General features: G+C 47.9%; 6 protein-coding genes across 6 annotated transcripts; 4 read left to right on the top strand and 2 right to left on the bottom strand.

Annotated features, from left to right (window-relative positions):
- Positions 1-311: 311 nt before the first annotated feature.
- ABOM_009756 (ABC drug exporter AtrF) lies at positions 312-4535 on the bottom strand (the record flags this gene model as incomplete). Its single annotated transcript, XM_022536884.1, has 1 exon — positions 312-4535. The coding sequence occupies one exon, from the start codon at positions 4533-4535 to the stop codon at positions 312-314; it is 4224 nt and encodes a 1407-aa protein (XP_022385000.1).
- A 1087-nt stretch (positions 4536-5622) lies between these two features.
- ABOM_009755 (fungal specific transcription factor domain-containing protein) lies at positions 5623-7980 on the top strand (the record flags this gene model as incomplete). The annotated part of the gene is made up of 6 exons (XM_022536883.1): positions 5623-5759; positions 5816-6237; positions 6290-6603; positions 6672-7094; positions 7143-7372; positions 7443-7980. 6 exons carry the CDS (start codon positions 5623-5625, stop codon positions 7978-7980), a joined length of 2064 nt encoding a protein of 687 aa, XP_022384999.1.
- A 405-nt stretch (positions 7981-8385) lies between these two features.
- ABOM_009754 (uncharacterized protein) lies at positions 8386-9794 on the bottom strand (the record flags this gene model as incomplete). Its single annotated transcript, XM_022536882.1, has 5 exons — positions 8386-8848; positions 8910-9052; positions 9129-9347; positions 9403-9507; positions 9594-9794. The coding sequence occupies 5 exons, from the start codon at positions 9792-9794 to the stop codon at positions 8386-8388; spliced, it is 1131 nt and encodes a 376-aa protein (XP_022384993.1).
- Positions 9795-11168: 1374 nt separating this feature from the next.
- ABOM_009753 (putative GABA permease) lies at positions 11169-13015 on the top strand (the record flags this gene model as incomplete). The annotated part of the gene is made up of 4 exons (XM_022536881.1): positions 11169-11339; positions 11409-11479; positions 11544-11639; positions 11725-13015. The coding sequence occupies 4 exons, from the start codon at positions 11169-11171 to the stop codon at positions 13013-13015; spliced, it is 1629 nt and encodes a 542-aa protein (XP_022384996.1).
- A 739-nt stretch (positions 13016-13754) lies between these two features.
- ABOM_009752 (uncharacterized protein) lies at positions 13755-14349 on the top strand (the record flags this gene model as incomplete). Its single annotated transcript, XM_022536880.1, has 2 exons — positions 13755-14211; positions 14273-14349. 2 exons carry the CDS (start codon positions 13755-13757, stop codon positions 14347-14349), a joined length of 534 nt encoding a protein of 177 aa, XP_022384995.1.
- A 722-nt stretch (positions 14350-15071) lies between these two features.
- On the top strand, positions 15072-15432 carry ABOM_009751 (uncharacterized protein; the record flags this gene model as incomplete). The annotated part of the gene is made up of 2 exons (XM_022536879.1): positions 15072-15165; positions 15230-15432. 2 exons carry the CDS (start codon positions 15072-15074, stop codon positions 15430-15432), a joined length of 297 nt encoding a protein of 98 aa, XP_022385001.1.
- Between the last annotated feature and the right edge of the window lie 688 nt (positions 15433-16120).

Genomic DNA, 16120 nt, shown 5'->3' with positions numbered 1-16120 from the left:
TCGGAAATTCACATCTTGGACTGTCGTTGTTGAACATGAATAATAGTTCTGCTTTTCTTTGAATGTCTCCCATACTACTCCGTAAGAGCACGACTATTGTTTTAAATATAGGTATTTCTCTGGATCTAATGCATGTAATTGCCGTAGGCATCCGACAAGGCTATCCTGGAAAACCACCACGCCAAAAATTGCCAAAAATTGCCAATATGCGCCAGCCATCACGCTGCCCATCCATTCAGCTTCCTCCAGCAGACTAGTTATGCACCCTAAGAGGTAGCGTAGCCAGTGATGTGCAGCGGGCTATGAAATCATCACTCAGCCTTCTTCGAGGCTTTTGTTCTCAGCTTCATGAACAGATACACCAATCCATATGAACTGAAAATAAAGATCACAAAAATGCCCACGTCTCTCCAGCCAAAGTAGTAGTCATTCAAATTGATGGTCTTCAAATAACCACCTCCGCTGGTATAGGGGCAGACGCGGCATTCGGAGCGTGCCTCGGGATTGACCAGGTTGGCGTCAGACGCTTCCAGATACGAAGATAGGTAATCCAGACATGTCATGTTGGAAGGCGGATTAAATATGGCGAACTCCGAGTCAGCACACTTGACGTCGACATCGAAGATGTTGAAAACCAAGAGGCTCCCAACTAGGTAAGTGAGGGGGTTCATGTAATACATCCAGTATCTCCAAAATGGGATAATCTGGTCGTATGGGACCAAGATGCCACAGAAAGAAACCATGATTCCGACAAGGAGAGGGTTGACCAGCGCCGCAAAAACAGCATTGGGCGAGTATGCTGCGACAAATTGACCGATTCCTGTATATGAGAATTCGTACAGGATGACGACAAATAAAGCGGCCCCAGCCTTTTCCGTGGCTGCTGGGAAACCGACAGTATAATACCAACAGAGAAAGTACAGCACGCCACAGACACATAGATATGGGAACTCGGACACAATAAGGGCCGTGACAAATGCTTTCCAGGAGTACATTCTGGATTTCTTCTCCCGTGCGTCGTATATATCCCGTCTTTCAATGAACAGCGGCTGGAGCTGATTCACCACACCGGGGGCAACAAACATAAACACGAAAATAGTGAACATGCGAAGCTGCATGTCATTCACAGTATCGCCAATCATCCAGTATGAAAATCCATTGAACAGGGCCAGGCCAATATGCAGATATATCTTATTGTTCACATAGTTCGTATTCCGGAAGAGGGCGATATTCATACGGCGCAGGACAATTTTAGTTTGGTACCAGAGTGGTGTCGCATACTCGTTGTCATCAGCACTCGAGTTATTCACTGGTTCCCTTGAAGCGGATTCTTGGATAAGCCTGTCGAGCTCAACCATGGATTGCTGATACTCTGGCGATTTTAGCCATACATGGTGCCAGTCGACGTTCGAAGCTCGACCTGAGACCACGTCGATCATATGGTCTGCCGGGTTCATTTGACTAGGACAGGGTGACCCATAGCGTTCGAAGTATTCTTTGAGCGTGCTGGCATTTTCTCCTATGTCTCCAAAGTAGACAGTTTTGCCACCTGGGGCCAACAATAAGAGGGTATCAAATTGGTAGAACAACTGGGCTGACGGCTGATGGATGGTAACCAAGATGGCTTGGCCCTGATTTGAGAGTTTTCTCAGAAATCGCATAGTATTAAAGGCAGACTGTCCATCAAGGCCCGACGTTGGCTCATCCAGAAAGATCAGGATACTAGGCTTAGCGACTAGTTCGACACCTATAGTAACACGCTTCCGTTGCTCAATGTTCAAACCGCCTGCGTTAGGCTTGCCTACAAGAGTATCCGCAATGTCTCCAAGTTCGAGAAGGTCGATAATGACATCCACGTATGCGAGCTTGTCCTTTTCAGGGGTGTCAGGAGGCTGTCTTAAAAGTGCCGAGAATTCTAATGCTTCTCTAACGGTTGCATAGGGCTCATGAACATCGAGTTGCTCACAATACCCAGCCGAGCGCTGGAACGACACTGATAGAGGCCGGCCGTCAACCATGATTGACCCTTCAATTTTACCTTCTGTTTTCCTCTGGGCAAGGACATCCAATAACGTTGTCTTGCCTGCGCCCGACGCACCCATGAGAGCACCTAGCATACCAGGCTTTACCCATCCATGAACGTTGTCCAATAGCACACGGGGGCCAGATGGAGTCTTTACAGTATATTTCAGGTTCTTCCAGGTGAAGATGGAGGTATTCTTAGCCAATTGTGTTTCAGCAGCCGGTGTTGAGGGTGGTGAACCATCGATTTTTTCCTGACTGTGGTGACCATGGCAGGACTTTTGTGGCACTTGGGACTCCTCATCATCGAGATCCAGCTGCATATGCCGAGCCAGTCTTTCCCTAGGGATGAGCAGCTGTGCACCGGACTCGGAAGGACTTTTCCACATCATAGTTGCACCGATCGTAACCGCTACATAGAAGACCCACCAAGCCCAGAGAATACCAAAGTTTCGCCATAAGTGCGTATAACTGTATGATAGAGCACCCAGATATTGTTCTCCAGTTAACGAGGCGAATCCTGGGGTTGCACCTCTCACCCCAGCGCATGACCGATACGACATACTCACATTCGCGTAGCTTTCGCCATGAGGGATCAGGTTGCCGCCGGTGCAGTCGATCTCTCGATCGCGGAACTCGTTACTCATCAAGCCATCGAAAGCGTACGCAACAGGGTTAAGCCAATATAACCATCCAAACCACGGCCGCATTTGGGAGTGTTGAATTTGAAAACCTGCGTACATGGCCATAATTGTCACCACATATCCTGACACCTTGGAGGCGCCATCAAATGTTCGGAAAACCGCTCCGACGGCACGGAATAAAGCAGTAGAGCACATCGCACATGCGAAAAGGACCACGAAATACGTAAAGAACGCACTGGCAGACATTTTCAGGCCAACCATGAAATACAGGATTAGAGACCAGATGCTGATCTGGAAAATTGTGATTGGAATATCCGCAGCTATCTGTCCAATGCAGAACGCAGCCGGTTTGCAATATGCAAAGGCGTTGTGTTTCACTACCATGGGCCTGCCAGAAAAAGAATCGACAACCTCGGACATGGCGCTCATACTGTTATAAAGGATGGACCAAAACAGGGCGCCGGCCTTGAGAAAAAGCCCAGAAGTGTCGGGTTTCACATGGTAATACATGGAGCCGGCCACCAAGGCTTGTATCAAAGTCGAGCCTTGCTTCATGGCAAACGTCTTCTTATCACCGAGCAGCACCTGATATTGTCGAATAATGCAAGCACGTACTTGCGTTGCAAAGTGGACAGTGCTTGCGCTTTTTGGATGGTGCTTTTCCAGAGCGACAGATTCTTGAAAGTCTTTGGTGCGTTGCTGCGACAGTTCGCTAGCAGGATAGTCGTATTCAGAGGCCATCTGAGTTTTTATACTAGAGTTGCGGTAGGATGTGGCAATGGCTTCAGCGTTCCGGGGATATATGGATTCATATCCAGAACGAATTCGACGTTCCAAAGGAACTGTAACACTGGTCAGATAATCTCCAATGTTGGCACCCTCGCTGCACTCGAATCCAAGGTCCTCCATGAATTGTTGTGCTTGGTTAGCGGGCCCATAATATATCTGCCTCCCCTCATCCAAAACAAGGACCTTGTCGAAAAGGCGGAAAATATCATTTCCTGCCTGATATAGTGTTGCAATAATCGAGCTGCCATATACATCCGCCATCGCACGCATCATCTTTGCCCAGTCTAATGCACTGGCCGCATCTAGACCTCTAGTACTGTTGTCCCAGCAGTAGACAGACGCGCCAGATGCGAGGCATTCCATAATTGAGACACGCTTTCGTTCTCCCCCGGAAACGCCACGAACATATTCATTGCCCACTTTCGTTTCTGCCGTATGAGGTATATGGAGACTCTCCAAGAGGAGTTCTTTCATCTCTGCACGGTACGCCTCTGCATTGACGGCATCCCCAGGGAGGTGAGCGGGTACCTTCAGACGAGTCGCAAAATCCAGGGTTTGTCCCACAGTCAACGTGGGGAAGAAGATCTCTTCCTCTGTATTCATAATGATTTGGCCTGTATAATTCTCCGCAGCCTCCTCATGGCGCATACTACCATACCGCACGTCACCCTCTATTTCTTCGTAGCCTGTCCTTCGATTGGCAAGCATCTTCAAGAGTGTTGTACATCCGGACCCAGGGCGGCCGAGGACCAGTAACATCTCTCCAGGTTTAACGCATCCATGACTCTGATGAAGAATTGTTTTCAACGGCATGCCTTGTCGGTGTTGCTGTAGACGGCGAAGCATGTTGAACTGCGAAAAGACATTCTCATTAATTGTGGCTTCGGCGCTTTTTGCTTTCACAGTCAAGTCGTTCCAGGTGACTCCGAGTCGTCGAGGTTTGTACCCGGATTGTAAACTTCGCTGAAAAATATCTTCGAATTTAGAAGCCAAAGGACTAGTGTCGGCCCCGGTCATAGAAAGCTTGTGTTCCTCGGGGGGCCAACCTGTGGTTGAAGATGTAGTAGTCGAACTTTCCATGGCTAGAAGCGGCTGTATGATACTCAAGAACGCTCAACATAGGCCGTACATTTCTAAGAAGAGGGTGGCTGGAATATACAAGAATGGAAGACTCGATGAACGTGAAAAGAAAGAGAGAAAAATAAGGCACCGAAGTAGCCTGTTTAAATGTTCCATTCTGGTATTGGCGCCTAGCCCGCATACTTACAAATTATCAGTAAGAGCTAGTCACCAAAGTCCGATAAATGGGTCTAATAGGTAAAAGAAACGCTATATGGCACCAAACTGCTTAACGAACAACGTGGGATAGGACATATTGGTTGCTCGGATTGTGAGTCAGATTCTCGGACAGTCGCATTCGGATCCACCAACAGCCAAGCGATTTGGCGAGTGACTAGTGAACGCGCACCGATGCTAGTAGTATACTCGTGCAATATCTGCATGGTTGTATGTCCAACGCAGTCTTTCAATGGCAGCTCTGCTAGTATCTGAACCCGTTCTCTTTCGTCTTCTCTTACCTGATGGATGTATGGTCCTAGAAGATTTTCCAAACTAAGATTAAGTTTGTATCTACACAACACAAGTAGATTGAAGACGGCTAAACCTATATAGGAAGGCGGTCCATCATGGAATAGCCTTCGGAACAAGCCTTGTTTAGGACTAGTACTGCTTGGAGATAATCCGAATTTCCGACCACGTTCCTTGGTGCATTAATTAATTTCCGAGTTTCCCGAAATGCCGAGAGCATTAAACACATTCCCGAGTAAAGTGGAATTCCTTTCCCTTATGAGATTATATTTCTCTTCAGGTGAAGCTATAGAAGTCAGCTGACGCCTGATGGCCGAAACGTCCGGCACCTCGCCCTTGGCAGCACTCCGCAGACTCCCAGCTGTAAGCATCGCTATACATCTCCGCCAGTTTGCTGTACCCCCACCATCGGTGAAACGCCATCTTGAGATGCTACAAATGAACTGACGCACTAACGAATACGTTCGTCCTATCTGTTGTACTTTAGTGTGACCTATGCCATGCAAGGAAGGTAATCAGCGTCCCCAACAGCTACTGGTAGTCGACCGCAGTAGCTGTGATCATTAAAGTTAGTGAGAATATGCACAATGTGTCTGACGCCAACCTTCGGAGACAGGTTAAATGCGACCGGCAGCCACAGTGCCAGGGGTGTTTGAGTGCGCAGGTGCCATGTATTCGTGCGAGACCCAAGCAGACTCGCCGTACTAGAGTCTCACGGTACGCGTGACAATGCATTAGTTACAGAGACTTTTCTGATCCGTTGTGTCGTACAGTTTTCGAGGACCCGGGAACTATAACCGGAGAAGCAGAAATAGGGGCATTGACGAGCTATCTTCTAGGAGTCCACCTAATCCGGGGATCAACCTGGGTGGACACGATACTTCTCAAGGACCATCTTCGAGCACCTCAGAAGGAACCAGACAAGTGAGACACAAAGCGACTCTGGCCGCTGAAACCATCCGCTCTCCTGCGTATGTACATCAAGCAAACGAAGTCAATATAATACGACGCGAACTAGACTCGAATTCATCCCTCTCGAAAAGCCGTAGGCATGTGTTGGAGTCTGCTCTATCTTTGATTAGTGACTTCAGCAATCCCTCACATTCAATTGAAAACTCAAGCTATGACCAAGTGCAAGACGGTGATACACCAGATAATGTGGGGCTTTCAGAGTTATTCTTCATGATGATGAATCGTATGTACCCTGCTCTAGTCCCTTTTTAGCCATGCGACCTAAGTTTATCCAGCTTGTCCCGATTATTCTACGCCATGGAAGCTTCACTGGCCCGATCACATATCTCTTGAGAGGTTTGAGACCATTTGTCTGGCGGTTGTGAATGGTCAGGCGACCGGTCAGACAGCATCTCAGTATAAGGTCTGCATATTTGCAAGAGCAGTGACCTACATTAACAGATGGCTGCGGATCTGTACGTCCAGCGACCTGGCACAAGCTCTAGAAGCTTCGAAGAAGAAGTATATAACAGCTGCCCTCCGGTCAATTCGCGAACTTGATATTCTGCACAAACCAAGCCTATTGATGCTCCAGTCTTTGCTTTCAGCAGTAAGTAAAACCCACGCTACAAACTCCCATGCATCAATTTGTCTATGGTTGCACTTCTGACAATCTAGGTCAACCTGATGCAAGCTTTGGGCGATACAACGCAAGCGTGGACCTTCACGGCCTTTGCGTCGAGACTCCTGGTGGCACTAGGTTATCATAGCCTGGATTCAAGGATGCTTGAAGAGTGTGACAGGTCTCATGACATACGTCGTTGTATACGATGGTGCTACTATTTTGATAAGGTTTTGAGCATGCTTCTGGTGCGACCACCATCCTTGCCAGCGCTGAATGTTGAGCCAACCTCTTTACTTCTGCCAAGACAAGAAGACCCGTTAGATATGAAAGCCAATATCTTGATCAAGCTGGCGCATGTGCTGGATGGTGCCCTTTCTGTGCTAACACCAGGTGATGGAACCCCTGACGACCAGGCGCTGGGGGCTATTACCCGCTTAGAAGCAGAATTGCAAGACATATGGGAGGAGCTGTGCGAGGTATGCATCCCCCTTCTTCTTCCCACCAGCCATCCTAATACCATCCAGACAAGAGCAAACTCGAGTGGCACATTAGAACTGCGCTTGGAATGGGATGCAGTGGACTTCACCTATCATTCTATCATAACAACAGTCTTGCGACTCAATTCGGTTTCCTTACATGACCATCGTGTGCGCGAACGCTGTTTATCTCATGCCCGTAGAGCACTGCGGTCAATGAATGTTCTTCAGTATCATATCTTGCGAGGTGAACACGTTTACCACGATTTTGTGTTCTGGTATGGATGCGTCATTTACTCACTGAGAGAGACAGATGCGAGATTGACGGCTAATCTACCCTACATATAGGACTGTGCTTCTCTACCCACTTACGCCTTTTTTTATCATTTTTTGCAATGTCATTGCGACATCCAATCGCGAGGATTATAATCTTCTAACCCAAATCACCGCGGCATTATCCCGCATCAAAGAGTATAACCCTTCTATACTCCGATTACACGGGTTGTTTTCCCAGTTCACAGCTTTGTGCGATCAGCTTTATGAAACCATCGCTCAGGACGCTTCACAGCAGCATGCGCAGACCACGGAGACAATCAGAAGTCAGCCCACTGGAGTTGCTGAATCTAATGATGTTAACGTATCGGTGTATCCCCAACTTCATGAATCGCTTACCGCAAGGGCACACCGCAGTGATACCACTCAACTAGGAAGCTCAGAGCAACAGGTGTTGTATTCGCAAGCACTCGATCCTGGACCTAGTGCAGAAGGGCTGTCTCAGCAAACGTCGTCAATGTGGAATGACGGGCTTATGTGGGAGCTTTTCAATATCCAGCCAACCGTTGAGTGGTTTGATGCGGGTTATAAAGATAGTGCGACTGGGCTATAATGTAGTATTATAATGGATATACGCCAATCTTGCCACGTATATCAAACCAGGACAGGATGAGTGTCAAGATGCATACGGAGTAGATGTTTTAAGTAGTGGTTTCCACGAATAAAAGCTATCAGATATCTATAATCGACGCATTTATCCAGTTACATTACTTAAAGGAGTGTCATCATATATGAATTATCGCGAACACACATGACATACCAAGAGATATACCCAGATAGTTTCATGATATTGTACCTAGCCAATAGTTCTAATACCTATTCTTCCGGTCATCAACGATCCGGGAGGAGCCCGGAAGAAGTTGTACGCAGGCGTAATACATTATTGTGTATTAATATTGACAACTCGATCGTCTGCTTCTACCGAACATGTCTGGTAGCTGATACATCTAGGCAGCATCTACATAATACTTCCACTATGACCATGTGGCCCTCTTTTTCCCGGCGTGATATGCTCACAGTCCTCGTGGGTTACTGAGATATGTACGCTTTTGACAATAGTGTTACCACTACCTCGGGCTCCTGAGGCCAAGGGTATGATGGGCCCATCACCACAGCCAGTGGATGACGTGCTGGGCTCCTTCGTTTGCCGAGACCACCTCCCCGACCTGGCCTTCGACTGCCGGCTGTTATCGTTATCGCTAATGGCCAGTGCCTTCGAAGCATCTTCGGTATATGCGAGCCCCTGCTCGTCTTCATAGACTGCCACGAACATCTTTAGAGATGAAACCGTAAGCACAAGAACGCTAACGCCGAGGTGGATTTGGGCGACTATCGTCGCGTACGTTCCAGTGAGAGTTGGATCAGTTGACTGGATCTGTTTCTGGATAAAGTAAAGATGGATGGCAGAGAGAGGAATAAGGCTAAAGAAGTTTATTATCTGGGCCAGCTGTGAGTATTGGTAGGAAGAGGCGTTAAACATACATAATGCGACAGCTGAGAATCGCGAAGACGACGAATTTCTTTAAAGGGGAAATTTGAACCTTATAGATAATTCCCACCGGATAGGCCAGGATGAATGCTTCGAGCACGATATCTAAGGCGCAGATAGCCTTCCAACGTGGCAGCTATAAGTCAAAAGTCAGGCCGATGATACTCACAGTGGCTATCAAAGCAATATAAAGTAGAGCTATGATTACTCACGAGGCCAACGCAGTGATCATCAATGTCTTTCCACGGACTCTTGCTGCAACGACCCCCCAGAACGGCTATTGCGAGAATAGTCCACACCGAACAAGCAGTGAGGATGACATTGTTCGCCCGCATAGAACGACGGATGGAGAGGTTCCGATAAAATACTGCCGAGCAAATTTTCGACAGACCGATGACAAGGACATAGAACAAGTCCGCTACATACACCGTCTGGATTTAGTTAACATTAATACATAGCTCCATAATTCCCTTTCAATCGACACACCTTTAACATGGATATGAAATCCTTATCCGAAACTATATCTCGTGTTTTACCCCATCCATAATGAACCGAAGCTAGAGTAACCGAGACTTGCAAGCATGAACATATCTGTCAGGAACTGTGTGAGCGACCTAGTCTATCTGGTGTACGGCAAACAGAGATTGGGGGAAAGGAGCTCTTTCAACGACGCATACCACTACGGCGAGAAGTACATAATCTTCATTCAGCACGAAGGATCTTTTTGAAGCAGCGAACGCGCGGATCGAAAAAGAGGCCAGGGCTAGGAACAAAGCTAGCGAAGTGATCACGACAAGTAAACCGCTGTGATCATAGTCATTGTCCGCTGCCAGGGGAGGCGCAGTCCTGGATAGGAGCGAACTAGATCGAGCTGGCATTGTACTTGGCAAGTGGAATAAGAGTTATGTAACAACGTTAAGGCCGGCGTAGTATCCTGATATATTCTGGTTGAGGTTGGCCCTCCTAGGGCCCACTTAGAAGACAAGAGTGGTTTGGAAGCACGAGGTTTTATCCGCTGACACAGATAGAAGTCGTTTCTTTTTCTATCTTACGGCATAGTCTGACGCACAAGGGCTCCGAGCTTCCGCCGCATATTGTCCCTATCACGTCGGCAGCGCACAGACGAGGTTCACTCGTGCACATTGCGTGTGCCCAGCATACTAGCCACCAACCAGCTTTCTTTGCACGATTGGTAGAAGAATGGGATCGTGAATATTAAGCCATTTTATCCCAGAGCGATAAAGCTGCGAAGGATTCAATCAGCAGTCGGTCATCTCCAACCCCGGCCTTATTATTGAGCTATTATCGGTATGGGTAGCAAACAAATCCAACATCACTGGACACCCACGTAGGACAACGTCATTAGACTAGATTCCAACACGGCTAGTCGTTAGCAATAGGTACGAGACTATCTTATTTGTCTTTTTTCCTTTTTATTAGTATTATTAGTGGGCAGCCCCAGTATGCCCCGTGTTGTCTTAGCGACGGCATGTAAGAAACGGCGAAGGAGAGGGAGGAACGGTCCGAACGGAGAATACACTAGAGATAACGCTCTGTGGGATCGTTCTTCTCGAGTATTGAATACTTATCCGGGTCTATTGGTGGACAAAAGCCGGAGAAGTCCTTTCAACCCAGCGGTTCCATCATTGACCCGGCAGGAAATTAGGGTTTGGTCCGGTCAGCCACGAATTGGCTTATTATTATATTTACCATGACTCTCTTTCCTTGGATTTGCCTCGCAACCAGAGGATAGGAGAAGTGCATACAATTATAACCTCTTCAGTCAGACCCCTCGTATCGCGGTTCAGTATGTCGCACAGAGTAGGCAAGTATGCAGACTGAGTGGCCGGGATGTCCCTACTTCTGTCGTTCTGGCTCGAGGCGTTTCTATCACAATGAACAAGGTGCTTCATCCGGCTTGAGCATGTCAGGAGCCGAACGCGGAAAGGGGTAACTTAAGGTGGACCTTTCGTTCCAGCATAACCGGTGGTTTTGAGAGGATTGATATTCACCGAAGCATTCTTCCATGAGGTCGGACAGCCTGCGAGGTGTGACGGCAAACATACAAACAAACAGACATACACATCCTTCCGGTGTTACTGCACTTTTACTCCACCTCCCTCTCATTCCTCTTTGCGGTTGCTTCCCCAATATCGCTGACTGTAACAGATAGCATGCCACAGCATCTCGCCCCTTTAGTACGCACTTTCTTTCTGCTTGACTTGATTTAACTACTATTTCCGTCCTCAAGGATGTCAACTGCCACTGAAAATGCCCCTACCACATCAAAGCCGGGGAACCTTATCTCGGCTACTGCGTCTCAGAATATTGACATGCAAGACAATAACAAGGATGGCGAAGAAACGGGTACTGGGTATGACCAGAGCGATATGACGCGCATGGGTAAAATCCAGGAACTCAAGGTATGCTGCCGGCGCTTATCGGATAGCCAGGTATGACGGACGAAATATTGACGATAAATGCTACTGCAGAGAAATCTTCGCCCTCTAGCGGCTCTGAGCTTTGCATCGGTACTCCAGGCGACCTGGGAATTTATCCTGATGTGCGGGATTCCTTTCGGGTCTCCCAGTGATGAAAGTTAGCTGACATAACCGAGCACCGAATAGAGGAAACACTGAAGCACTCGTGAACGGCGGCAGGGCTGGTTTATTTTGGACCTACATGTGGACCTTTGCTGGATTCGGGCTGATTATTCTGACAATGTCGGAAATGGCATCAATGCAAGTGAAACTACGAACTCATTTGGTATCTAGATCGCGCCTGGACTGACAAATGTGGAAAATTCAGGTCGCCAACGTCTGGTGGTCAGTATCATTGGGTTTCTGAGCTTGCATCTCCTCGCTATCAACGCGTTTTGAGCTATATCACTGGCTGGATGTCGGTACTAGCGTGGCAGGCTGGCGCAGCGTCGGGCTCATTTCTGACCGGCACCATTATACAAGGGTTAATCAGTGTGAAAGATCCAAGTTACGAGCCAGAGAATTGGCAGGGCACACTGTTCGTCTTTGCCATGATCCTAGTCATCTACTTTTTCAACGTCTACGCGGCCAGTTGGATGCCCCGTATTCAAAACCTGCTGTTGGCATTGCACATTCTTTGCTTTGTGGTGGTCATAACGGTCCTGTGGGCAATGGCTCCACGGCAACCTACGAATGTCGTATTCCTGGAATTTAGTAATACCGGTGGGTGGTCCAGCACGGGATTGGCCCTAATGGTTGGTCAGATCTCTGCTATCTACGCCGGGCTCAGCACCGATGCCACGGCACACATGTCCGAGGAAGTTCGTGATGCCGGCAGATACGTGCCGATCGCTATGGTCTGGGGCTTCTTTACTAATGGCGCCATGGCTGTTGCTCTGGTAATTACCTATCTTTTCGCCATGCCGTCCCTGGAAGATGCCCTTGAGGATCCAACTGGCTTCCCCTTCATCTATGTTTTCAAGAATGCAGTTGGGACTGCTGGAGTTAACGGTCTCACGGCCATCATCCTCATCCCGGTCATTTTCAGCAATATTCTCTTCAATGCATCAGCAGCGCGTCAAACCTATGCCTTCGCTCGTGACAAAGGCTTGCCGTTTGCCAAGTGGATCTGCAAAGTTAATCCGAAGCGGAGGCTTCCCGTCAATGCCATTGGACTATCTTGTGCTACCAGTGGTCTTCTAGCGTTGATCAACATCGGTTCTGACACGGCGTTTCATGCAATCATTTCCTTAAATGTTGCAGCACTTATGTGGACATATGTGGTGTCAATCGGCTGTCTACTATATCGCAGGATGTTCTGTCCAGAAACGCTGCCTCCACAGCGTTGGACCATGGGGAAATATGGACTTTGGGTGAACGCAGCAGCCCTGGTGTATGTGGTATTTGCTCTATTCTTCTCACTTTGGCCCACCAGTACCCCAGTCACTCCCACCACTTTCAACTGGAGCGTGGTCATCTTTTCGACCGTTTTCATCCTCAGTGTGGTGATGTACATTATCAAGGGACAAAAGGAATATGCCGGACCGGTGATGTCTGTAAGACGCGATGGAATACCGCAGGCTCGGGTCAACCGACATAGCATTCGTCGAGAAATTTAGCTTCTGGAGACAAGTCAACGTGCTTCTATTGCTCGCTTCTTTCATTGCATTTCTAGATCCTTAGGCGAGCCGCCTACTTCAGAGGCATTCTCCATGTTGCCGGCCAACTATGAAATCGGATGCCTTGGTTAATTACGTATCGTAAATCAAGACCCAAAAGCCTGTTCTCGAAATGATGACCGTCGATGTTCCTGCGAGGGACACATGAACTACGTAATTATCCTTCTGCATTACATAGATATCCGTGTTACAGTATCATGTCACCTTTCTTTCTTTCCCTTTGAATGTGTCAAGCTGGTTCAGCTTGGCTCCTGCGTAATGAATGATTCCTCCACGATGTGGAAACTAGGCATATAATCAATTGCACTCGTTGCAGAGCGAAGGAAAAAAAAAAAGGGAATATGAGTGATAATCGATGATTCCATATGTAGAGAACCGAGTTAATTGATCTTTCACTGCATCGGGTGAATTCCAATGAGCCATGTAGTCAATATCAAGACAAGATGATATCTCTGGACAGGCAGCCACATCACCTCATGCCCTGGATAACCATGGCGACGAGACTGCTCTATAGCTGGTATGAGGTAACCATGGGCTCATCACCGGTATAGTGACATCGAAGACCCAGGTCTTCTACAGAAATTTCGTCATCATTGGGAGATGGCGAAGCCATTTAAAGAGCCCCGCTACTCTCTTTTATGCAGCTTTCTCCGCTTACATAGCCATCATACCAGCCACGATGTCCTTGATATTCGTGGGCATCCTTTGGTATGTGGGACTCAGTTCCGCACTCACCATTCGCCAGTCCTGCCATGTGCAGGATGTCGCCCACACCTTCTACGGATTTCCCGACAATGATCCCCCTGGCTGTGCGATCGCGTACGATTGCGGCCGAGGCCTGACAGCTGGGGGAGTTGGAACCTTCAATGATCCCTTAACCTTCGCCTCTGCCCCGGGCGAGTTTCAGAACTGCGAAATCATCTATGCCCCCTATTTGCGCAAGTATCTTCGCATGGAGGATTACTGTGACTCCTGTAATCGGAACTGGGCCAACAAGGTCTGGCATATCGATATATGGACCGGGTCCAGTACAGTCAATGGAGGATATGATCAGCTCGATTGTGAAAACAGGCTGACGCCGACACCGCAACACAAACCTATCATTAGAGGACCGGGGCCTAATCTACCTGTGGACTGTACGCTCTTCTTTGTTACAAAAGGTCTTTTGCCGGGGCATCATATACTGACCGAGTATAGCCACCCCCCTCTATGTTACGTCCGTTTGCAGCGCTGGAAGCGTGTTTCATAGTTATGATGCTCAAAGCTTTTGCTAGATACCATTGCGTTGGAAGAAGCCCTGCTGATACGAAAGCTTCTTGAAAACATCGTTACTATGTAATGGCTCGAGAAGTTCGTGTATCTTGCTGCCATGGGCATTTTTCCGCCAATACTTTTCTACTCCGTCTGAGCAGATTTTATAGAAAATGACAATTTTGAAGCCAGGATGATCTCATTCTGTAGGAATCTTGTAGTTATCACCTTTTATAACCATCATATATTCATATCGCATTTCGAGTTGTCATGCCATGATCATTATGTCGACAGGATCTGTTCGTCATGTGGGATATGACGATAAGGGGGATCACTATTGACCATGGACCCTTTTTTTCAAGTGACTAAGAAAAGATTTGATGGAAAGATCCACAGGCCGACTCTTTGTTTGACCTTCCGATCTGGTATAGCTGCAGTTCCATCTTTTCGCGCGTTTCTTTGATTGAATGAATGCTTCGCCTCCCCGACGGCGCCCTGGGGCAACCCAAACCCTATCTTACGATCCTGCCGTCGTTCCTCAATAAGACGCCACGAATAACCGCTCGGCCTGATATTACGATCATGTTCTGCTCATTATTCAGGCCATTGATACCCAGTAAGGGAAAATGACGGTTAGTTGAGATATATCACCAACCGCAACCCTATATAAATCCTGCCGCTCTTATAACTCCCAGTTAACACACCTGAAGTAGTACGACATCGTTCCGCAAGAGCAGAAAAGAAAATGAAGACCCACCACTTAGTCTTATTCTCCCTCGTTGCGATTGCCGCTTCTGCACCTGTTCCTGAAGAGGATAAGCGCAGTAGCATTCTAGATGGTATTTGAGGCCTCCCCTCCCTTGGATGCTCTATTATCATCGATTGTAACTAGCATAAACGCAGGCTACGAGTCAGCCGGTGATATGGACTTCCCCAACGCCCGCAAGAATGAGCCCACCAAAGAGCAAGACAGGATGTATAACGGAATCTGGATACCCCACACCATAGATTGGAGATTCCCGCCTCGTGCCACGCGGTCTGAAACTGAAACAGACTTGTCATCTGGTGGCGCCGAGGAAACCGGAGACAATAATGAGGACCAGTGAGACTGGCACTGGATTAACAGGCGAGCACCCAGGGATCCTCCCGCGGAGGATACACATTGTCGATCAGGATGTAATGTGGCTTGTGTGGGCATTGTTGCACGTATGAAAGAGCTATCCCTCGTCCGGAAGCATGGTGACAATCCTTTTATTGACGGCTTCTCATTCCAGAAGCTGCACCCTTGTCGCCGTGCTATGATGGAAACGAGCTCATAGTCTATGGGGGATATTGATCTGATATCTTTGTTCCCCTCAAATTGCTCATTTGATATGTGTAATGCATAGATAATACCATGAGCTATACTTTCAAAACGCCTTCCAAAGCCTGACCAATTTATCTAGAGGGTCAAATATCCATGCATAGTGCTTTGAATAAAGAGTATGTCATGCGGGTCCGTACAACATAGCCCACGAGTAATCTCTATATACTTGGCTTGAAGAAGCCTCTCATAATCCCCAGGGTCAAGCCACTATGCCAAAGGTCGTACTTACCTCCTGAGACGCCAGATGACAACCAACCGCACTGGCGTATCTCGTTGTGCAACCGTGCCACATAATCTCGCAACAAGCGCCACCACACATGAGCTATCTAATCACCCCCGGTCTAGATCCGTCCCCTGTTACTCGATTTCAATTAACTTTATTCAAAACGACGACGAGACTACTCCTAAGCGCCCAGTACGAAAAGGGG

Source organism: Aspergillus bombycis, assembly GCF_001792695.1.
Source record: "Aspergillus bombycis strain NRRL26010 chromosome Unknown contig00116, whole genome shotgun sequence".
NCBI classification, from domain to species: Eukaryota; Fungi; Ascomycota; class Eurotiomycetes; order Eurotiales; family Aspergillaceae; genus Aspergillus; species Aspergillus bombycis.
Note: the sequence above shows the minus strand (reverse complement) of the source record. Positions and strands in the feature narration are given on the sequence as shown.